Here is a 22,881-nt window from a genome sequence, read left to right as displayed (position 1 = left end):
GGGGGGCAGAGGTTGGCCAGTACCTTAACCTCTCTCAGCTGCTAATATTCCGCAGCTGTGGGCAAATCCAAACAGCCTGAAACACTGTTCTTCACAGGGGTGTGTGCAGAGGAGCCTCTCACTCATTCTCTAGAGGATCCACTTTCATCAAAAAAGGCTCCAGCTGTTCTGGTTGCAAAGAAATAGTCATGTCATGGTCTCCAGACTTAATTGATGCAGAGATGTCTGTCTGAGTTTGCAAAGAGCCTCAAATCATTGTTTATTAAAGCACATGAGGAAGTATCCTGCTGTAAAGAGACATCTAATCTACTCAGAGTAAGCAAGCACTCCTTTGGGATAAGCCTGTATAAATACAGTGTTGGTGAGAAGGAAGGTGTAGTTGGTTTCACTTTCATACAGGGGCCACACCGCTTTCCAGGACTTGCCCTAAGGGAACAGGAACAGTTTCTTCACCAGTAGTTTGTGGAGGGAGTTGCCTATATACATTGATGCTTGTGGGATGGGGGAAGCGCTCACCAAGAGCCAACTTTGGGTTGTCTGGCAATGCACAATCTCCCATTTGAAGCTGAGGTCTGAAGTGTCTGATACTGGCCACAAAAGTCTGAGCCCAGAACAGTGCCCGAGGGCAAGGAGGGAGGCTTGTGAGATTGTGCAGTGCTGTGCTTTCATGCTGCAGTTGCAAATGAAGAATCCTTACATCTCTAGGGGGAAGGAGGAGGCAGTGCTCACAAGGGCAGTGACAGGAGCTCTGTTCAGAGTCTGGAGGCTTAACCTGGGAGCCAGAAGCTGGATTGCTTTTAACAACAGTCTAGCGAGAACGAGGAGGGGTGCTCGACTGGATCTGTGACTACCCTATCACTAGAAAGCCGGCTGTAATGATTCACATTCAGCTTTGAGTTACACCACCTTCAAGAGAGAACCCAGTTCTAAGCCCCTAACTTCTACTCAACACAAACACAGTGCTCGCAGAGGGAGGTGTTTTTACTACTGAATTGTTGTTTAACACAAAGATGCTGAAGCTTCACAACAGAGATAACTTCCAACACTATCAGTGGGAATGAATGAATCTCTCATCTATATAAATAACAAATGTTTTTGGTTACTTATAAAGTACAAAGGGAAATGAAACCAAGCAGGATTCTTGTTTTGACAAAGAACATTCATATGGGGTATAGGGGAAGAGGCTGGGTCTATCCAACAGCAAAAACCTAACAACCCTCCCCTGAATTCAAATCCAGAAGCAGCTGCATTAAAGTGTATTAAGCATGATCCTAGAGAAAGAAAAGCATATTTTTCTGACTTGGACTCATTTGGCAATGATTTTTTTCCTTCTGATAAGTTACTTTATTTACAAGCATTTGAAAAATAGAAATAGCCCTAAATTCTCATCCCAGCTTTTCCCAACCATTTAACTTGTCCTGTGTGAATAGCCTCATCTCCTTTCAGACACATGTATACACAGTATATTGACTGAAGCAGTTGCTATCCCTACTATTCTTGTCCTTGGGAAAGCGTTTCCTTTATTTGATTTCAGTCAGCTAGAACGCAGAACAGAACTCCTCTTGTTTCCCGACTGGTAGATTTTGAAGGAGCAGGTATTTGTGCATGGAATCCTGAACGTAACTTTCTTTTCACTTTTTTGGGGGTAAGCCCTTGAACAATATTGCTTGCCTGTCACTGAACAAGGGTAGAGAAGATCATCTTCTGAGAAGCAGTCATACAGAAGAGTTTCTGGCAGATTTTAGATGAATAATCTTGGTCCTGCTAACAAATGGATAAGCAGCGCAAAGACATCCTGCTGCTACTACAAATCCTAAACTGCACCAAGCACAAAATATAGACCAGCTGTATCCATGTTCCACATCTTCAGGAAGCCTATATATGAATGCTGGTAGGCGGTTTAGATCATATGATACACTTGCTGCATAAGTGCACAGAGAAATAGTGCAAAATATTCCTGCAAACAAAACATTCTCAGGGTTAGTAGAGTTATACAGCCTGGGATAAATAAAAGAGCAAACACGTCCCTGTTAAACACTAGTTTATATAATCAAAAGACTAGGCAAAAGCTGTTTTCTTACTTGGACAGAACGTGGTATTAGTGCTGGCATTTACAATGTTTCAGGGTCTTATCTGACTACACAAGTCTTTGAGCACTGGCTCTGTATTTTAATTATGAACTTAATGTAACTTCTTGTAGCTCCTGTAAGTTCTTGTAGTTGGAAAAAAGCTCTCAGTTTATACAAGTGGTTTAAGGTTTGCTGCACTTGTTACCCCGGGGGAATGCTTTTAGAGCATGTGGATTCATGAGGCCTGCTTAACATATTCAGATTGGAGACTCCTCTTCTTGCATCCCGTAAAATCCATGGCTGAGAGCAGCCCCACTGCACCTCACAAGATCCATGGTGGGCTGGCTGAGGCAATAGTTTTGTATGCACTTGACAAAATCTAGTCTGGGCATGTATGTAATTTACTCAACCATGCTTCCCCAGCCAGCCTTCCCCAGCACAGCTCTGATGTGAGTGAGCTCCTTATCTCTCAGCCACTCCACATCTGTCTGCAGGAGCAGTCTCCCTGTCCAGAGTGTCCCTCCTGGGTTGGCAGCAATCTATTGGGCTAGATGTTTCATTATGCAGTGAAATTAGCTATACACATACAGCCACAATACATTTTTCCTTAGGCTTGCACTTAACAAATTTATGGAATAAAATCTGTGGTGCTTAAAATTAACAAGTTGATGAAATAAAATCTACATGCTCAGTATGTGCTTTTCAGAGGTTTATAATTTGGTCTAACCAATATAAATTTCCCCCAGACCAGGCAAAATAATTGCTTCTCATTAAGGGCTTTTCCCACAATGAATTTAACCTTTCCTATCCTTTGCCATTTTTGCTGTTTGCAAAAAACATTGAAAGACCTTTTTTTTAATAATACAAACCAAATAACACCTGTTCACCTTCACTCTGAAAAAACAGCTGAACACTTTTCCTCAAACTTCCCCAAAAAGTTCATTTTTAGGAAAAGACCAATGATGGAAAACAGTAACCTGAGGGGTGAAAATTTCAAGAAGTTATAAATGACTTGGACAAAAATAAAATTGTTACACTGACTTAACTGAATAACAGCTGCTTTTGTTGTAATTTAGACTTCTCCTTCATCGTTTTAATGCCAGAGTTAAGAAGAAGGAATGGGGGGGAGGGGACCCTATTCTCTAGTCTTCCCCATTAACATGAAGTTAGGGATAGATTTTGCCTTTAGACCCAGTCTTGTGCAAAAGAAGGGGTGTAAACTGCACCCCTCCAGGAGTAGCCCTGCCAGACGTTGTAACTCAAACACAATTTAGTCTCAGCCTCCCTCTTTGCTTTGGAAAGAAATCATTTCCCAGCAAATTATGACACCCTCCCATGCTGTCTCAGGTTTGCTGGCTGGTAAACTGAAGGCAAGGGACCAACGCTCTGCCCACTCTTCCCCATCCACATGCTCAAGCAGGGAAGTAAGCAATGGCACAATGCCCACTTGCCCCTGCACGCCTGGTCCTAGAGTTTGCAGTCTGTGCAAGCGCTGTACTGGAGTGCTCTTACCTCCTCTTTCTCCCAGGCACAGGTATGCAGCGTGAAAGACAATCTTTTTATTCCCTTTTTTGGAAGAAAAAATCAAATGGTCCCTTTCTGTTTTCATACAATATTCAGAAAAATCTTGCCTGCTTTTTTGACATCTGCCTGAATAGCTGCAGTGGAAAGTCAGTTCTAGTCAAAGGAAGGTGTTCTCTGCTGATGGATAACAAGCACAGTCTACCAAAGAGAAACCTAATCAAGGGCTTCATTTGTAATTAGCACACAAAGATGGCACAATACCTGTCATAAGGAATAGGAGGCCTGCCACGTGCTGTGTGAGGCTTTCCTCCCAGAAGAAACTGACTGCCGCTACAATGCATCCACAGAGAAGAACAGCAGCTGCCATGCCCAGAAAACCAGCCGTGATTCTTCTTAAATCTGTTTCCATATCAGAAGTAGAGCAGAGATTAAACACCACCCTTTTGCTGAGAGCAAAAAAGAGAGTGGCAAGGAACTATTTACAAACCCTGTTGGCAAATGCAAGGTAATGCGTATTGGAAGAATCTTTCGAGCCACTCATAGACAAAGCTGGGTTCTAAATTAATTGTAACCACTCAGGAAGAAGATGTGGACTCCAGAGTGGATAGCTGACTACACAACCCTCCTAAATGGGTAGCAAATGGTTAAAAGAGCAAACAAAATGTTTAGATGCAGATGCAATGGAACAGAAAGTAATACTGAACATGTTCTAATATCACTACCTGCACCAACGATGTAACCTGACCTGGAATACTAGTTCTGGTCACCCTATCTCAAGCTACGTCAGCAATCGATTTCTTGGGGATCGATATATCACGTCTCATCTAGACACGATATATTGATCCCTGAACGAGCTCCTATCGATCCCGGAACTCCACCAACCCAAACGGCGATAGTGGAGTCGACATGGGGAGCCACGGACATTGATCCCGTGCTGTGAGGACGGTAGGTAATTCGATCTAAGATATTTCGACTTCAGCTACATTACTCTCGTAGCTGAAGTTGCGTATCTTAGATCGATTTCCCCCCATAGTGTAGACCAGCCCTTAGAGAACAAGTGGTTCAGAGACAGACAACAAGAAGGATTAGGGGCATGAAAAAAAATTAACTTTAGAGAGAGAATGAAAAGATTGGGATTGTTTAGACAGGAAAGGAATAAGAGGGGACTTGACAGAGGTATAGAATATAGTGAGCAGTACAGAAAAATTAAACCAGGGGTTGGTTCCTATTCACCCTTTCTCATAACACAGAATGAAGGGATATCTAATGAAATTGCGAGGCAACCAAATTTAAAATAGATAAAAACAAATACATTTTTACATATTGCACAGTTAGCCTGCAGAACTCATTGTCACAAGTTATAATTTAGGCCAAGAGTTTACCAGGAATCAAAAAAAGACGGACCAACTATATGAATAACAAGAACATCCAAAGCTACATCAGATGAGATTTAAAATTAAAAAAAAAGATTTAGAAGGGATATAAACAGCCATGTTTCAGGGCATAAGGCAACTTGTAAAGGATGAGGGCTAGGAAGATATTTACCTGTAGGTCGGTTATTCCATATATGCTTTCTATGGGATTTCTTATGCCTTCCTTTGAAGTGTCTGATACTGGCCACTGGCCAGAGAGAGGTTACTGGACTAGACATAGCCCTGGTCTGATTCAGCATGGCAAACCCTATCTACAGACCAGCGCGTTGTCTTGCTTTTTCATGTGAAACACTGACAGAATTATGGAGAAACTTGTGCGTCCCCAGATGAGAGCTGACAATTTGTGTACTTACGAAGCAGATGCCACTCATCTTGCTGGATGGTCTTGGTTAAGTTGAATGGAATGTTTCGTAAGCGCATTGGCTGGGAGAAGTGGTATTTGATAGCTGTGCATCTCTGAACAATACCTTCAGGAAAGGAAGAAAGAGACTTCATTAACCTGCAGGCTAAAAACCAAGCAGGTTCCCCCAGAGAACATTGTGTTAAACATTGACAGCTAGGCTGAAAATTGTCTTTTAATACAATTAGTCCACACTTCCTTCTCCCCATTTGCTCTCCCCGTGCCCACAGACTACCTCACAGCTTCTACCCTGCACTTCCAGTTCTGAACACCCAACGCCCCCTCTCCCTATAAATGGCAGAAGCTTGACACTAGTGAGAGATGTGCAAGCTCCTCAGGCTGGGAGAGTTCACATGCGCGTGGATGTGCACCTACCCACCCGCTGCTCTGCGTTCACTCTGGGGCCATTTCCTAAGCAACCTTCTCCCCCAACAAAACGCTGGAGGGGACCCAGACTCACAAGGTCCCAGGAATGTGGGATCAAATTTTCAAATGCACCTAAGTGATTTAGGAGTTTAAGTCCATTTTTCAAAAGAAATGTAGGCAGTTAGGAGCCCTAATCTCACTGAAAGTCAACGGGATTCAGACAAGACATTGACACTAGCAACCAATGACTTTTGGATAAGGACTTCCCCATCTCTCCTTAGAGAACAACAATTCCCCAGCTTGAGATCAAAGGACTGGAAAGGTACGAGGTTAGGTGATAAGTGCTGGCTGTTGGAAGGAGTCAGGACTCACCTGGGTCTGACGAAGGAGGTCAGACACAGAGTGAGACCTTGAATCAAGGGGTTCCCTACAGCTTGGCTGGGCTCAGGGCTAACCAGAGCTTTAACCTTCAGTTCTCTATAATACCCTAAGGAATTCCTATGCTGTGTCCAGATGACTAATAAATCCGACTGTTTGCTGGGTGAGCGCTGCTGCAAATAACGGTCAAATTAATGCATGAATCCCTGCAGAGTGGACAAGTCTCCAAAAGGGATCTGTTTCAGCTGGACTCGCTGAACGGAGCTCACGGTGTGAAGCAGAGGTTCTGCAGGCCCAGAGTCCAGTCTAAGGAGGCAGTGAAGCCATGTGGCTTACCCTGGAGGAAAAGGGAGACACCCTGACAGGTCTGGCACACTGAAGGGGTTCCTCCTAGAGACTGATCCAAAGCTGGGGACATAGCACCGATCCTGTGAATCCGTGATGGGTGGGAAAACATGATGCACCCCGTCACAGTATGTAGCAGCTGCTTCTCCTGTAGGCGCTCCCACAGCACATGCAGAGACACCCTGTTTGGCTGTGCTCTCAGTAGAACAAATGCCTACAAGATCCGCCACTGGCGGTGTTCCCTGGCGCCCCCGAAAAGGGCCTGTTGCTTTAACAGCTAGTACCTGGCCCCATATGGATAACCCCATGTTTGCTTTGCAATAAGGCAATCTAGCTCCATTGCAAGGAAGCTGAAGTGCCCAGTGTACTGCCCTGACACTCAGCTGTAAGGCTATTCTTTGGGTCTTATCGTGCAAGGTGCTGAGCGCTGTCAGCTCTTACTGATTTCACTTGGGGCTTGGAGTCAGCACTTGGCAGGATCCAGTCCTTATCCTCTAAGCTCAGTGTCATTGTGACAGGTTGCATAGCGTCACTGAAAGGCTTTGTGACAGAGAAACCACGAGCAATTCTGTGGTATTTGTGAGGCAAACCCGCAGCTGGACCAGGGCTGCTTGTTCAGCTCACCAACACATTCCGTAAGCAGCACCTGCAGTGACTCAGCCCTAGACACATGCAGCAGCCTGTCCCTGGGCAGGGCCTGGGTCAGATGCGTCTGTCTTGTCTATTTAGATTGTCAGCTCTTTGGGGCAGGGAGTGTTTCTTCTTTGAGGGGCTCTGTGCATTTCCCACTTGTGGTTCCTGTGGGCTAATGCGCCCTGACTTCAAATGCAAATGCCAAGAGGAGAGGGGGTCAAACTCTCTGTGTGTATGCATGCAGTGTCCAGCACAAAGGAGTCCTGCTCTTGGTCGGGGCCTCAAGATACTATTGCAATATAAATAATAATGAAACTAAACTGGTTACACCAGGAGCTGAAAGTGAATTGCCCAGGAAGGGGACGGAGTAAGACTCCTCCCCTCGCCAAGGGCATCATGGACAGATCAGAGGACAGCCAGGCTAGCGGGAAAGGTGCTGGATTGTTGGAAGCATAAGAGCTGCAGAGAGATGGAGTCAAGGAAGGAGATGGCTGAACCCAATATGTGAACTTTGGCTCGCATCCTCAAAGGTGTTTGGGGGCCCAACTCTCATCGGTTTCACTGAGAGTCAGGTGCCTAAATACCTTGGAGGATCTGGAACTTTCCTTATGAACCCTTTCTACCAGCACTTAGCCAGTGAGGTGACGTGACCTCAGTCCTTTTAGTTTAATTTACTATTAAAACAGATTAAACCCTTTTAACTAAAAGGAGACAGCATATGAAAAATAATGGGCTGCAAGGTTGTGATCTGAATTTAACTATGCTGCAAAAGTGAAGGTGTTTTTTTCTGAAGAGGTAAGCAACTGTAAATGCATTTGTTACTAAAGGTATGGCAGTGCTTTCAGGTGGCTGTGTAGTTGCGGCACCAGCACTGGGAGAGAGGGGAATAGCTCCCAGCACTGATGCACTGTCTACAGTGGCGCGTTACAGCACTGAAACTTACATCAACTCAGGGAGGTGTTTTTTCACACCCCTGAGTGAGAACGTTTCAGCGCTGTAAAGTGGCAGTGTAGACAAGGCCTATCACAGTTAATATGAGTCTCAGGAAAGAGGCCTATGCCTGAGAGAGCGGTGATGTTTCTGGAAAGGAAAAAGTTACCTGTCTGCAGACACAATGATTACATGCTTAGGTTAGAGTTCATCTCTATGGGAATATCGATAAAAGATCCTCTCATGCTAGTCAAGAGTTAATGGGATGGACACACCAGTGTAAAACTGGAGAGTGAGAGGAAATGCAGGGCCTTTGTGATTGTACATATTAATATTGAAAGCTACTCTCTGGGACATTTTGAGATGGATCCTCAGCTGGTGTAAATCTTCATATTTTCACTGAAGTCAATGGAGGGATGCCAATTTACACCAGCTGAGCTGGCCCTTGGACTTTAATCAGAAGCCAAGAATGTTGGCTGCAGAGAACAAAATGTCATTTTGGTTATAAACAGAAGCATGGGGAATGGGTTATAAGCAGGGCTGGCCCTGAAAATACAACCTCCATCCCAGGGAAGATATTTGCATGTGCTCTAGGGTGTAGCTGACTCCAAATCCAAAATGTTATCCCTAAAGGCACAAGCAATGAAATGTCACAATGAGTCTGCTGAGTATAAGCATAAGAACACTTAAAGCAATATCTATTTTTGCATTTCTCTACTCATTTGCAAGTGTATTGCTTGGCTTAAGATGGTATGAATTGCAGCACTTAAATGTGCATCTTCGTTGCCATAATGAAAGCTATTTACCTTATTCTCAGGCCACTCTGGTAAATGACATTTTGTGTCTTCCGAGGCACATCTCTGAAATGTTTCATTAAGTTACAGATATTTTGTGCAACATTCACTGCATGTAATGTTAACAATATAACTATCCTGTTCCTCTACACAAGTGGCTACAGAAGATAAAGTGATGCCTCCCACCCTTTTGAGCATGAAATAGTGTATTACACGTTATTTCTTGCTGTAATTAAAAGGTTTATTATCTACTTATATAATATCAAAGTTAAATATTAGGAAAACCAAAAAAACTAACCAACCAAATCAAAAACCTGCATTACGTCAATATGTGTAGTTTGAAAATGTTTAATCTATTGCTGCAACATAAAACAAATACCTTATCTTTGTTTCCCAGTATGTACTAAAGAAGAACATTAGCCCATGTCTATGTGACATAAGGCTTGGCTGTTCTCCAAAGGTCTAATTTAACAGATGACAATAAAGGGAGGAAGCAGAAAAGTCACATCTCAGATTGGGGTGACAAATGATGCAAATGTCTGTTGACTATTCCTTTTAATTTCTGAAGGGACAGAGGTGTTATTATCTGGGCTACATTTCTCTTTTTCATTAAGGAGGAACAGAGGTTCTACTAGAGGACCAGTGCAGATTCTTACACAAAGAGGAGATGTACAGGAGGCCATTGAAGGCAGCTTCAGGTACACAGAAAAGTAACAAAAAATGGCCTGCTTAATATTAGACAGCATATACTCAGACGTACACAGCAGCCAGGAGTGGCTCTAGGTATTTTGCCACCCCAAGCACGGCAGGCAGGCTGCCTTTGGCAGCTTGCCTGCGGGAGGTCCTTGGTCCCGCGGATTCGGCGGCAGCCTGCGGGAGGTCTGCTGAAGCCACGGGACCAGCGGACCCTCTGCAGGCATACCACCAAAGGCAACCTGCCTGACGCCCTCGCGGCGACCGGCAGAGCGCTCCCCGTGGCTTGTCGCCCCAGGCACGCGCTTGGCGTGCTGGTGCCTGGAGCCGCCCCTGACAGCAGCATAACTGTGGGAGCAGTAGAAGAGCAGCTACTGTAGGTAGTGGCCAACGACTCCTGCACATAAAGCATTGGTAGCCAATGACTTTTACTAAATCCGTGACTTTTACTAAAAATACCTGTGACTAAAACATAGCCTTCATTATCACTCATCAACACTCAGACAATACTCTATGCCCATGTATCCTCCCTCTCGCCCGACACACACACACACACACCCCAGACTGAGGGGGAGGAGGTGAGAGGGTGGCTAGTGCCAGTGCATTTGTGGCAGTGGAGGGGAAGCCGAGCATATGGTGCCATTTTATTTGTTGGCACAACCTCTCAAACATTCCTCATTTTGAAGCATGTCATTCACTGCAGGCTGAAAAATAACTTTATCCCATGCAAAGCTGGTGCCCTTCACTGTCATTACTGAAAATTATTAACATCAGAAATAAAGAACCATAAGGACGAGGTTATGGGAAGAGGCATGTACAGAAAAGGAAGGAGTCCTATTGCAATTTAAGTTGCTTGCACGAATAATTGTTGTGTGTTTCATCCTGAGTGTGTGTCACACACTGTCTCCCCACATGTGGGCCTGGCTAGCATGAGAGTATGCTCATTGGTGGTAAAAAGAGCATATATGGTGCCAGCATGTAAGAGGGAACAGGAAGGAGAGGCAAAAGGGTCTGTAGAAGGGGAGCCTACTCCCTGTATATTTTGGGGTTGGGAGAGGAGAAGAGGAGTGCATGGTGCCCCCACACTGGAGGGAGAGAAAGGGATACCCGGTGTGGGTGCACTGTGGGAGCTGAGTGCACTGGAGTCCCAGTACTGGAGATGGAGAAAGGAATTACAGTGCCTGTGTATGGGGGAGGACTGAAGAGCAAGAGTAGTGCCTTAGTATCTGAAAGTGCATTGTGGGGGGAATGCAAGCTGTTACATGGTTCCTTTGCACCTGGGAGTGTACAGTACCCATGCACTGCGGGAGGAAGTGAGGTGCATGGTGCCCATGTACTGATATAAAGGTGTGCATGGTTCCTGTGCACTGGGGTAACTGGAATGCATGGTACCTGTGCATGGGAGAAGAGGAGGTATGTGGACCCTGTGCATGAGTGGAGTACCTGATGCACTGGGAGAGCGAAGAGATGCATGGTGCATTACGGGGCACATGGTGCACATGTACTAGGAGAAGTTCTTGTGCTTTAAAGAGTAAGATAGGTGTATGACACATTGGGGACTGCACGGTTCCCATGCACTGAGGGATGATGGGGGTGCATAGTGCACCATGCCTGTGTACTGGTGGGTGAGAGAATGCAAGGTGCATGTGCATTGGTGGGTAAGGAGGTGCATAGTTTATTAAGGGGTGCATAATCCATAGTACCCATGCATAGGGGATGTGGGTGCATGGTGCATTAAGGGTGCACAGTGCCAATGCGTTGCTAGATCAGGGGATACATGGTATTTGGATGCACATAGTGCCTGGGCAGTGATGGCACAGTGTGATAGTGTTGGGGGTGCCAGGCACACACTGGCTGTGCAGGGGGTAGTGTTCGGGGTGCTGGGTGCATACTGGCTGTGCACGGGGTAGTGTTGGGGGTGCCAGGCACACAGTGACTGTGCGGGGGGTGGCGGTGGGGGTGCCAGGCGCACAGTGGCCATGCAGGGGGTGCCGGGTGCACAGTGGCCATGCAGGGGGGTGGTGTTGGGGGTGCCAGGCGCACAGAGGCCATGCAGGGGGTGGGGATGGGAGTGCCAGGCGCACAGTAGCCGTGCAGGGGGTGCCAGGCGCACACTAGCCGTGCAGGGGGTGCCAAGCGCACAGTGGCCGTGTGTGTGTAGAGGGGGTGCCGGGTGCACAGTGGCCATGCAGGGGAGTGGTGTTGGGGTGCTGGGCACACACTGTGCAGAGGGCAGTGTTGGGGGTGCCGGGCACACAGTGGCTGTGCAGGGGGTGCCAGGCACACACTGGCCATGCAGGGGGTGGGAGTGGGGTGCCAGGCACACACTGGCCGTGCAGGGGGTAATGGGTGCACACTGGCCATGCAGGAGGTAGCGGGTGCACAGTGGCCGTGCAGGAGGTAGCGAGTGCACAGTGGCCGTGCAAGGGGTGGCAGTGTTGTGCCAGGCGCACACTGGCCGTGCAGGGGGTGGCGGTGCCAGGCACACACTGGCTGTGCAGGGGGTGGCGGTGGGAGTGCCGGGCATACACTGGCCGTGCAAGGGGTGCAAGGCACATACTGGCCGTGCAGGGGGTGGCGGTGTTGTGCCAGGCGCACAGTGGCCGTGCAGGGGGTGGCGGTGCCAGGCACACACTGGCTGTGCAGGGGGTGGCGGTGGGGTGCCGGGCACACACTGGCCGTGCAGGTGGCGATGGGGTACTAGGCACACAGTGGCCGTGCAGGGGGTGGGGAGGGTCCCGGGCACACACTGGCCATGCAGGGGGTGGCGGTGGGGTGCCAGGCGCACAGTGGCCGTGTGGGAGTCCCGGGCACACACTGGCCGTGCAGGGGGTGGCGGTGGGGGTCCCGGGCACACACTGTCCGTGCGGTGGGTGGGGAGGGTCCCGGGCACACACTGGCCGTGCGGGGGGTTGTGGTGGGGTGCCAGGCGCACAGTGGCCGTGCAGGGGATGCCGGGCACACACTGGCCGTGCAGGGGGTGGCGGTGGGGGTCCCGGGCACACACTGGCCGTGCAGGGGGTGGCGGTGGGGTCCCGGGAACACACTGGCCGTGCGGGTGGCGGTGGGGGTGCCGGGAACACACTGGCCGTGCAGGTGGCGGTGGGGTCCCGGGCACACACTGGCCGTGCAGGTGGCGGTGGGGTCCCGGGCACACACTGGCCGTGCGGGGTGTGGCGGTGGGGTCCCGGGCACACACTGGCCTTGCAGGGGGTGGCGGTGGGGGTGCCGGGCACACACTGGCTGTGCAGGGGGTGGCGGGGGGGGTCCCGGGCACACACTGGCCGTGCGGGGGGTGGCGGTGGGGTCCCGGGCACACACTGGCCGTGCAGGGTGTGGCGGTGGGGTCCCGGGCACACACTGGCCGTGCGGGTGGCGGTGGGGGTGCCGGGAACACACTGGCCGTGAGGGTGGCGGTGGGGGTGCCGGGAACACACTGGCCGTGCGGGGGGTGGCGGTGGGGGTCCCGGGCACACACTGGCCGTGCAGGGGGTGGCGGTGGGGGTGCCGGGCACACACTGGCCGTGCAGGGGGTGGCGAGGGGGGGTGCCGGGCACACACTGGCCGTGCAGGTGGCGGTGGGGTCCCGGGCACACACTGGCCGTGTGGGGGGTGGCGGTGGGGGTCCCGGGCACACACTGGCCGTGTGGGGGGTGGCGGTGGGGGTCCCGGGCACACACTGGCCATGCAGGGGGTGGGGAGGGTCCCGGGCACACACTGGCCGTGCAGGGGGTGGCGGGGGGGGGGTGCCGGGCACACACTGGCCGTGCGGGGGGTGGCAGTGGGGGTCCCGGGCACACACTGGCCGTGCAGGGGGTGGCGGGGGGGGGTGCCGGGCACACACTGGCCGTGCGCGTGGCAGTGGGGGTCCCGGGCACACACTGGCCGTGCAGGTGGCGGGGAGGGGGTGCCGGGCACACACTGGCCGTGCAGGGGGTGGGGAGGGTCCCGGGCACACACTGGCCGTGCAGGGGGTGGCGGGGGGGGGGGTCCCAGGCACACACTGGCCGTGCGGGGGGTGGCGGGGGGGGGGTCCCGGGCACACACTGGCCGTGCAGGTGGCGATGGGGTACTAGGCACACACTGGCCGTGCAGGGGGTGGGGAGGGTGCCGGGCACACACTGGCCGTGCAGGTGGCGGGGGGGGGGGTGCCGGGCACACACTGGCCGTGCAGGTGGCGGGGGGGGGGTGCTGGGCACACACTGGCCGTGCAGGTGGCGGGGGGGGGGGTGCCGGGCACACACTGGCCGTGCGGGGGGTGGGGAGGGTCCCGGGCACACACTGGCCGTGCGGGGGGTGGGGAGGGTCCCGGGCACACACTGGCCGTGCAGGGGGTGGCGGTGGGGGTCCCGGGCACACACTGGCCGTGCAGGGGGTGGCGGTGGGGTGCCAGGCGCACAGTGGCCGTGTGGGGGTGCCGGGCACACACTGGCAGTGCGGGGGGTGGGGAGGGTCCCGGGCACACACTGGCCGTGCAGGGGGTAGCGGGGGGGGGTGCCGGGCACACACTGGCCGTGCGGGGGGGTGGGGAGGGTCCCGGGCACACACTGGCCGTGCGGGGGGTGGCGGTGGGGGTGCCGGGCACACACTGGCCGTGCAGGGGGTGGCGGGGGGGTGCCGGGCGCACACTGGCCGTGCAGGTGGCGATGGGATACTAGGCACACACTGGCCGTGCAGGGGGTGGCGGTGGGGGTCCCGGGCACACACAGGCTGTGCAGGGGGTGGCGGTGGGGTGCCAGGCGCACAGTGGCCGTGTGGGGGTGCCGGGCACACACTGGCAGTGCGGGGGGTGGGGAGGGTCCCGGGCACACACTGGCCGTGCAGGGGGTAGCGGGGGGGGGTGCCGGGCACACACTGGCCGTGCGGGGGGTGGGGAGGGTCCCGGGCACACACTGGCCGTGCGGGGGGTGGCGGTGGGGGTGCCGGGCACACACTGGCCGTGCAGGGGGTGGCGGGGGGGTGCCGGGCGCACACTGGCCGTGCAGGTGGCGATGGGATACTAGGCACACACTGGCCGTGCAGGGGGTGGCGGTGGGGGTCCCGGGCACACACTGGCTGTGCAGGGGGTGGCGGTGGGGTGCCAGGCGCACAGTGGCCGTGTGGGGGTGCCGGGCACACACTGGCAGTGCGGGGGGTGGGGAGGGTCCCGGGCACACACTGGCCGTGCAGGGGGTGGCGGGGGGGTGCCGGGCGCACACTGGCCGTGCAGGTGGCGATGGGATACTAGGCACACACTGGCCGTGCAGGGGGTGGCGGTGGGGGTGCCGGGCACACACTGGCCGTGCAGGGGGTGGCGGTGGGGGTGCCGGGCACACACTGGCCGTGCAGGGGGTGGGGAGGGTCCCGGGCACACACTGGCCGTGCGGGGGGTGGGGAGGGTCCCGGGCACACAATGGCCGTATGGGGGTCCCGGGCACACACTGGCCGTGCGGGGGGTGGCGGTGGGTGGCGGTGGGGTGCCGGGCACACACTGGCCGTGCGGGGGGGTGGCGGGGGGGGGTCTCGGGCACACATGGCCGTGCGGGGGGGTCCCGGGCACACATGGCCGTGCAGGGGGTGGCGGGGGGGGGTCCCGGGCACACACTGGCCGTGCGGGGGGTCCCGGGCACACATGGCCGTGCGGGGGGTCCCGGGCACACACTGGCCGTGCGGGGGGTGGCGGGGGGGGTCCCGGGCACACACTGGCCGTGCGGGGGGTGGCGGGGGGGGGGTCCCGGGCACACACTGGCCGTGCGGGGGGTGGGGAGGGTGCCGGGCACACACTGGCCGTGCGGGAGGTGGCGGGGGGGGGTCCCGGGCACACATGGCCGTGCAGGCGGTGGCGGGGGGGGTCCCGGGCACACACTGGCCGTGCGGGGGGTGGGGAGGGTCCCGGGCACACACTGGCCGTGTGGGGGGTGGGGAGGGTCCCGGGCACACACTGGCCGTGCGGGGGGTCCCGGGCACACACTGGCCGTGCAGGGGGTGGCGGTGGGGTGCCGGGCACACACTCGCCGTGCGGGGGGGTGGCGGGGGGGGGTCTCGGGCACACATGGCCGTGCGGGGGGTCCCGGGCACACATGGCCGTGCAGGGGGTGGCGGGGGGGGTCCCGGGCACACACTGGCCGTGCGGGGGGTCTCGGGCACACATGGCCGTGCGGGGGGTCCCGGGCACACATGGCCATGCGGGGGGTGGCAGTGGGGGTCCCGGGCACACATGGCCGTGCAGGCGGTGGCGGGGGGGGTCCCGGGCACACACTGGCCGTGTGGGGGGTGGCGGGGGGGGTCCCGGGCACACACTGGCCGTGCGGGGGGTGGCGGGCACACACTGGCCGTGCAGGGGGTGGCAGTGGGGGTCCCGGGCACACACTGGCCGTGCAGGCGGTGGCGGGGGGTGTGCCGGGCACACACTGGCCGTGCGGGGGGTGGCGGGGGGGTGCCAGGCGCACACTGGCCGTGCAGGGGGTGGCGGGGGGGGGGGTCCCGGGCACACACTGGCCGTGCAGGGGGTGGCGGGGGGGGGGGGTCCCGGGCACACACTGGCCGTGCGGGGGGTGGGGAGGGTCCCGGGCACACACTGGCCGTGCGGGGGGTGGCGGGGGGGTGCCAAGCGCACAGTGCCCGCACAGAGGCTGCCCCGTGCCCCGTGCCGCGCTCCCTCACCTCTCTCCACCAGGCTGTCCAGGTGCGGGTCGATGCCCAGGCAGTAGCATTTCCTCCACAGGCCGGCGTGGGTGGCGAAGAGCGGGCGGGCGCAGCCGGACCGCAGGACGCCCAGCCCCGGCCAGCGAGCGGGCTCCGGGCCGGAGGCGGGCGGCCCGGCGCGGCGGGGCAGGCGGCGGCGCAGGGGCAAGGTGGGCAGGCGGGGGCGCGGGGCGCGGCGCTCGCAGCCGGCGCGGTGCCGCCGGGGGTCGGTCTCGTACCAGTGGTCGGTGAGGAGGGCGGTGAGCAGCAGCCCCAGGGCGCAGAGGCTGAGGCACAGGCTGAGCGCGCTGACCAGCGCCCGCCTCCGCCCCATGGCGCCGCCCGCCGCCCGCACGCCGCCACAGCCCGGCCACATGCCGGCTGCAGCACAAAGGACAGCGGCGCCGCCGCACCGGCCCCCGCGCGGCCGCCAGGGGGAGCCGGGCTGCTCCCTCCGAGCCCGGCTCCGCCCCGCACCGGCCCCCCGCGCCGCCCCCTGCCCGGAGCCCTCATGGGCCCGCCCCGGTTCCGGGGCCGGAGCAGCCCCAGGGTCCCCCCACCCGTGGCTGCCTGAGGGGCGGAGTCACAGGGTCCCTCCACCCGTGGGTGTGTCAGGAGTGGAGTCACTGGGACCCCCACCCGTGATTGCTTCCCCCCACACCCATGAAGAGGAACGGTGCATAGAAACTCATCCCATCAGCTTGAGCTCTGGGGGAACAGAATAAAAATCCCTGACATGAAGATGCAAATTGGACAAGTTAATGGCACATTCAGGCATCAGTAAAAGGCTTGCATGCATCCAGCTAAGTGGATTCACCCAGGAAAGCTCATGTTCCAATAGTCTGTCAATCTATAAGGTGCCACAGGACTCTTCGCTGCTTTTACAGATCCAGACTAACACGGCTACCCCTCTGATAAGAAAAAAATGGTATCCCCATGCAGCCTGGACTTCAGGGAGAGGGCAAGACTTCTAAGCGTAAGCAAGGGATCCCTGGATGTTCAGCTTGGGTTAGCCCTAGAGGACATACAGCTTGCATATTACCGCAGCTTCTATGACATTTTGGAATCTAAGATTGCAAATAATTTGTGTGGTATGTTTACTTGCTTTAACTTTGTAAATAACTCTTATTTATTTTTCCTAATTCATAAATCTTTAGTTAATTTATTATAGGAGTGGCTACAAGTGTCTTTGGTGTAGGATCTAAAGTGCATTGACCCGGGGTAATGGGACTGGAAGTAACCTGAGTATTGTTGTGATTTTTGGTGTAACGGACCGTGTATTGTAATGGCAAGCTTATCTGGGTAGCAAGACAGACTGGAGTTCTCATGCAGACTGTCTGTGACTCTGTGTTGAGGTTGTTGTAATGCCTGAAGAGTTCACACTTGGTGAATCTTAATATAGAACTTACAGCCAATTTAGGATTTGTGCCCTACTCTTTAATAGTCTGCCCTAAGGTTGGTACTCATGCTCATGAGCCACTCCAGACAGCTTGACACATCCCATGCATGAATGTGTGAGGGGCGCTTATAGCTGGGGTGAGCCATAGGGTCCTCCCTATAAATGTGTGAGGACACTCACAACTATGGGGGGAGTCACAGGGTCTTTCTCATCCATGTGTGAAGGATGCTTACAGCAGGGGTTGGGAAAGGGGAGTCACAGGGATCATAGTTTGTTTTTTTTTCCTACTTCTTTTCTCCCTTTTAATTCTGGTCCCAGCTCCTGTTTGTCTTGGGAAACTCTACAGGTGACTGGAGAGCTGCAGTGTTTAACGTTGTGCCCACAAACTGCTGTGGTATAAATAGAACTGGGGAAAGAAGTACAGGTAGTCTTGCTGGGCTGTTCCATGCTACCAAATTTCACAGGGTCTGAGTGTGGCTGGGATCAGTTATGCTTGCTCAGGGGTTCTCAAATTGGGGGTTGTGACCCCGCAGGGGTCACAAGGTTATTACATGGGGGGTCGTAAGCTGTCAGCCTCCGCCCCAAACCCCACTTTGCCTCCAGTATTGGTAATGGTGTTAAATATATTAAAAAGTGTTTTTAATTTATAAGGGGGATCGCACTTAGAGGCTTGCTGTGTGAAAGGGGTCACCGGTACAGAAGTTTGAGAACCACTGTGCTTGCTGATGTAATACTGAGTGCTGTATACTGGGGCCATGTCTACACTACAAAATTAAGACAACCTAACTTACATCAGCATGCAGCCACCACAATAATTACATTGTTCATGCATATCTACATTTTGCTCCTTGTGTCAGTGGTGTGCTTCCTCAACAAGGGGGCTTGTATCGATTGTACTGTCAGTGTGGGGCATTGTGGGATGGCTCCTGAAAGCCAGTAACAGTCAATGTAAGTAACACAGTGGAAAACAGACAATGCATTGACCTAACTACATTGACCTTGACTCTTCGCTGCTTGCGGAGGTGCAATTATTATGTTGGCGTAGCGAAGTGGTTACACTGGTAGGAGCTACATTTAAGTGTAGACACTTCCAAAGTTAGGTTGATACAAGGCAGTTTACATTGACCTATTTCTGTAGTGTAGACCAGGCCTGGGGCAGAGCAACCCAGGCTGTTTGAGGGGGATAGAGTCTTGGTGGGTTTAGGGGTCAACTGCCCAGGAGAGTGAGTGGGGGCAGAATGAAACTGCCGCAGGCAAGGCCAGTGAAAAGGGATGGGATGTTGCTGGACACAGGGCCCAGCACAGATTGGATTGGCAAGGGGAGGACCAGTACAGCCTGGGATGAGTGGGATGGGGTCTTTTGTTGGTTGTAGGGTCAGCCTGGTAGGCGGCAATGAGCAGAACAGGACCTTGTTGGGTGTAGGGGATGGGGTTAGTGCAACCTGAGGCAATGACTAGGACGGGCTGTTGTTGGGAGTGGACGGGGGTCGGTGTGGCCCGGGGAACAGGACGAGGCCGTGTTGAGTTGGGGGTTGGTGTGGCCGGGGGTTGGGAGTGAGTCAGGGCAGCCCGGGGAATGGAGAGCGGACTGACCCCAGGCTTGCGTGTTGGTTTCTCAGTTACTAGACGTGGGCAGCACTAGGGAGCCCCAGCCCCAGGCTCGCCCCGCTCCTGCTGAGAGCTCGCCAGCCGCCAGCTGGGAGACACGTGGGCACCAGGGGCGGGACTGAGCCGCTGAGTTCAGGGCGCGCACCGCTCTCCTCGCCCCGCCCCATGCGCGCGCTGGGCCGTAGCGCCCCCGCCCCGTGTCTCTGGTCGCGGGGGCCAGAGGCGCGCGAGCGGGCGCATGCGCACGGTGTCACTTAGTGCGCCATGTTGGCTGAGCAGGCCGGGGGGCGGCGGTGATCGCTCCTCGGGGTCCCCGTCCCCCTCCCCCAGCCGGCCCCTGCGGTGACCGAGCGGGGCCCCCAGCCTCGGCGGCGCCATGAGCGTTGGGCGGGTGCGCGACCTCTCCCGGCGGAACCCGCAGGAGGACTTCGAGCTCATCCAGCGCATCGGTAGCGGCACTTACGGCGACGTCTACAAGGTAGCGACCGAGGCAGGCCCCGCAGCGGGCAGCGCCTGTCAGCCGCCGGGCGCCCCCTCCCGCCTGGCTGAGCCCCCCTCTGGGTGGCCGCAGGGCTGGGGTCCCTGCCTGGGGAGGCTCTGCAGGGGGCCTGGCTCCTGTCACGGGGCCCTGCCCCCAGAGCCTCTCCCATCCTCCCTCCTCGGCGGGGGAGCAGCCCCTGGCATAGCCCCGCACAGCGACAGACGGGGCCGTGTCCAGTGGCAGAGCCCAGGCTGGCTGGGTTTCCGCTGCCAGTCTGGTCACTCTCACCGCCCTGTCAGAGCCTAGGCTGGGAGGGGCCCAGGATAACTTCCCAACATCTTTGTCATGGGCTTGTAACAAGCCCGCTGCCTTAAACGTGAGTTAGTGAGGAAACAGTTCCGGTGGGAATATACATGTACATGTTTGGATCCCCCTCAGTTTATCCAGAACAGCTTGTTCGGGTCTGGGCAAACACTTTGCCCAGGTCTCTGGGATCCAAGAAAACAATTCGACTTCAGATTTTGTCACTCAGGTTCCTTTATTTGGTATACAACAAAGCTATGCTGAGTTGATCAGACTGAAGCTTAGGAGTGGGTCTAGAACGGAGTAGTCAATAGGCAGACTGGGGGCCAAATCTGGACACTTGTATGAACCCTGAAATCTTTTTATTTATTTACTTTATTATTATTATTATTTATTATTTTCACTGGAGTCTAGACCTTGATTACCTTGACCAAGAAAGTTGTACCTTGAAAAAAAATAATTGACTACCCCTAGTCTAGAGCATACCACAATCAAAACTTACACAGAAGCACTTTCCCTTCATATACATTTACCTGTCTCATTGCATTTACTATTCCTTAGATAATACATTTTTGGATAGTCTTGGTCACTTTGCAGGACTCTGTACAGCATGCTCTGTCTATGTGCTGTTTATGTACAACCTGATCTTTACATAATTTCTAAATGTCTAACTTACCTTGTCCATTGTTAGTAAATGGCTCCCTAGATGTTCTCCCTCTTATCTTAGTTGGCTCAGACATTCTTTTTAAACCCAATGTTCTGTTTACCTCCCTAATTCTGTCCTCCAAGAAATGAGACTTCCCTTCAGGTGTTAATTGCTCATTTCAGTCAGGCTTCAGCTACATTAATATGTCAGCATCACATTTTTGTTCAAACAAATGCACCAGAAAACAAGTAACAAGAAAAAGGGTAACACAACCAAGTAGGATATGAGCACAGTAGCATATGTAGGACTGCATTAATAACCTCTGAACATATGTACAGTAATTTTTAAGAGAATATATTAAGCTTTCACCACATTTCAATTTAAAGCCACATATTGCATTCTCTGAAGTTTTAAAGAAAAGTCAAATTGAACTGGAAATGGGTAGATCAGGTCAGCACAGAGTGTGTGAAAAAACCTGAGCAGCTCAAACTAAGCTGTTTTGAATTGCTCATACCTAGGAGAGAGCTTGTGAAAGGAAAAAAGGTCTATCACTTAAAATATAAGATGTTATTAAAACTTTTTGGAGCTCATTATGAGGGTATGTCTACACTATGAAATTAGGTCAAATTTATAGAAGTTGATTGTTTAGAAATCTATTTTATACAGTTGATTATATGTGTCCCCACTTAAGACCATTAACTCGGCGGAGTGCATCCACAGTACCGAGGCCAGTGTCGACTTTTGGAGCATTGCATTGTGGGTAGCTATCCCACAGTTCCCGCAGTCTCCACTGCCCATTGAAATTCTGTGTTGAGCTCCCCCTGATCCATGAAAGCAATGGTAGACAATCGTTTCGTGCCTTTTTTCCGGGGTCCCGTCCACTGGACTCACTCAGCCTACTGCCTGCCTCAATGATCGGAACCAACGGGTTGGCGGATGGAGCCCCAGACTGGCAGCGGAGTGAGTGTCTCAGCTCGCTGCCTGTCTGGGGCTCCGTCCACAGCTCCTGCCTGCCAGGGTGCCGCTTAGCTGACAGACCTCGTGAGGTCAATCAGGGGTGCCTGGACAGACATGGCTATCCTCCTCTTAGGGCTTGGCTACACTGGCACTTTACAGCGCTGCAACTTTCGTGCTCAGGGGTGTGAAAAAACATCTCCCTGAGCGCTGCAAGATACAGCGCTGTAAAGCCTCAGTGTAATCAGTGCAGCAGCGCTGGGAGTGCGGCTCCCAGCGCTGCAAGCTACACCCGTAGAGGATGTGGTTTATGTGCAACACTGGGAGAGCTCTCTCCCAGCGCTGGTGCTCCGACCACACTCACACTTCAAAGCGCTGCCGCGGCAGCACTCCGAAATTTCAAGTGTAGCCATACCCTTAGAGCACCAAATGGGAGTGACTCCAGGCCATTCTCTTCTTTAAGTTTCGTCTCATGGAGATTCAGTCCTGCCTGAAATATCATGCGAGCTGGAGGCTTCTGCCTCAGGCTGCTCTCCCAGCCAGCAGCACAGCGTGGTCGCACCGACCTCAGCCTGCCCCTTGCTCCCATGGCGCATGAAGCCTGGACAGTAGTAAGGAGCAGTTCAGCTTGTGGAATGACAAATCCAGAATGAAGGATTACACTCTATGGACCATGTTAAGATTATTTCAGAGTCCTAGCTAACAGTAGTCCCTATAAAAGGCTTCATGAAAAATTTCCCCACCCCTAACCAGAGCAGCTGAAAGGATAAGGAACCCGGGACTATAATTTAGAGAGAGCTTCCATATTATTTAACTCATAATTCAAAGTAAAATTTCACAGCACGGTCTGGTCTAAGACTAAAAATGCAGGAGGGGAGTCAGAAAAAGGAACAGTGACCTGTTTCCACCCAGTTTCAAACCAGGGATGGTTCGTGTGTTAGGTGAACGTGATAACCACTACACTACAGGGCTTTCATGTGTTAGGTGAATGTGATAACCACTATTCTATGGGGCTTCTCTTTTTTTGCCACAGACTATGCCAAATGTGCAGGAATGTTTTCTCTAGCTACAGAAGGTACCTAATGCAATGTCTATATCTAAGGCCTTCCTGCTCACACAGCAGTCATGCCCCCGCCCAATGCTGACATAGCGACCTGGCTCAGGCAGGATCACTAGTGAGGCATGATACTTTTGCCGTTAAGCAAACACAGCAATTCTTTCCTGGCCTCTGCCACTGAATGCCTCCATGCATTATGCTGTGC

General features: G+C 53.8%; 2 protein-coding genes across 4 annotated transcripts in view; one reads left to right on the top strand and one right to left on the bottom strand.

Moving 5' to 3' along the window:
* Window positions 1–892: 892 nt before the first annotated feature.
* Window positions 893–16,604, bottom strand: TMEM178A (transmembrane protein 178A). Its single transcript, XM_050950277.1, has 4 exons — window positions 16,208–16,604; window positions 5,380–5,493; window positions 3,855–3,992; window positions 893–1,957 (listed from the first exon to the last, which is right to left on the bottom strand). Exons 1-4 carry the CDS (start codon window positions 16,602–16,604, stop codon window positions 1,716–1,718), a joined length of 891 nt encoding a protein of 296 aa, XP_050806234.1. The 3' UTR covers window positions 893–1,715.
* A 2,906-nt stretch (window positions 16,605–19,510) lies between these two features.
* The window catches only part of MAP4K3 (mitogen-activated protein kinase kinase kinase kinase 3), a 138,332-nt gene continuing 134,961 nt past the window's right edge, over window positions 19,511–22,881 (top strand). The window contains exon 1 of one of the 3 annotated variants that reach the window (XR_007774138.1): window positions 19,511–19,713. Coding sequence is in view for 2 of the 3 variants with exons in the window: in XM_050951562.1 (XP_050807519.1) it covers window positions 19,612–19,713 (102 nt within the window). In the remaining variant the exon portion in view is untranslated. The remainder of the gene's footprint in view (window positions 19,714–22,881) is intronic. The other 2 variants (XM_050951562.1, XM_050951563.1) reach the window with 2 other exon arrangements.

Source organism: Gopherus flavomarginatus, chromosome 4 (genome assembly GCF_025201925.1).
Source record: "Gopherus flavomarginatus isolate rGopFla2 chromosome 4, rGopFla2.mat.asm, whole genome shotgun sequence".
NCBI classification, from domain to species: domain Eukaryota; kingdom Metazoa; phylum Chordata; order Testudines; family Testudinidae; genus Gopherus; species Gopherus flavomarginatus.
This window is presented reverse-complemented; position numbering and strand designations above follow the sequence as displayed.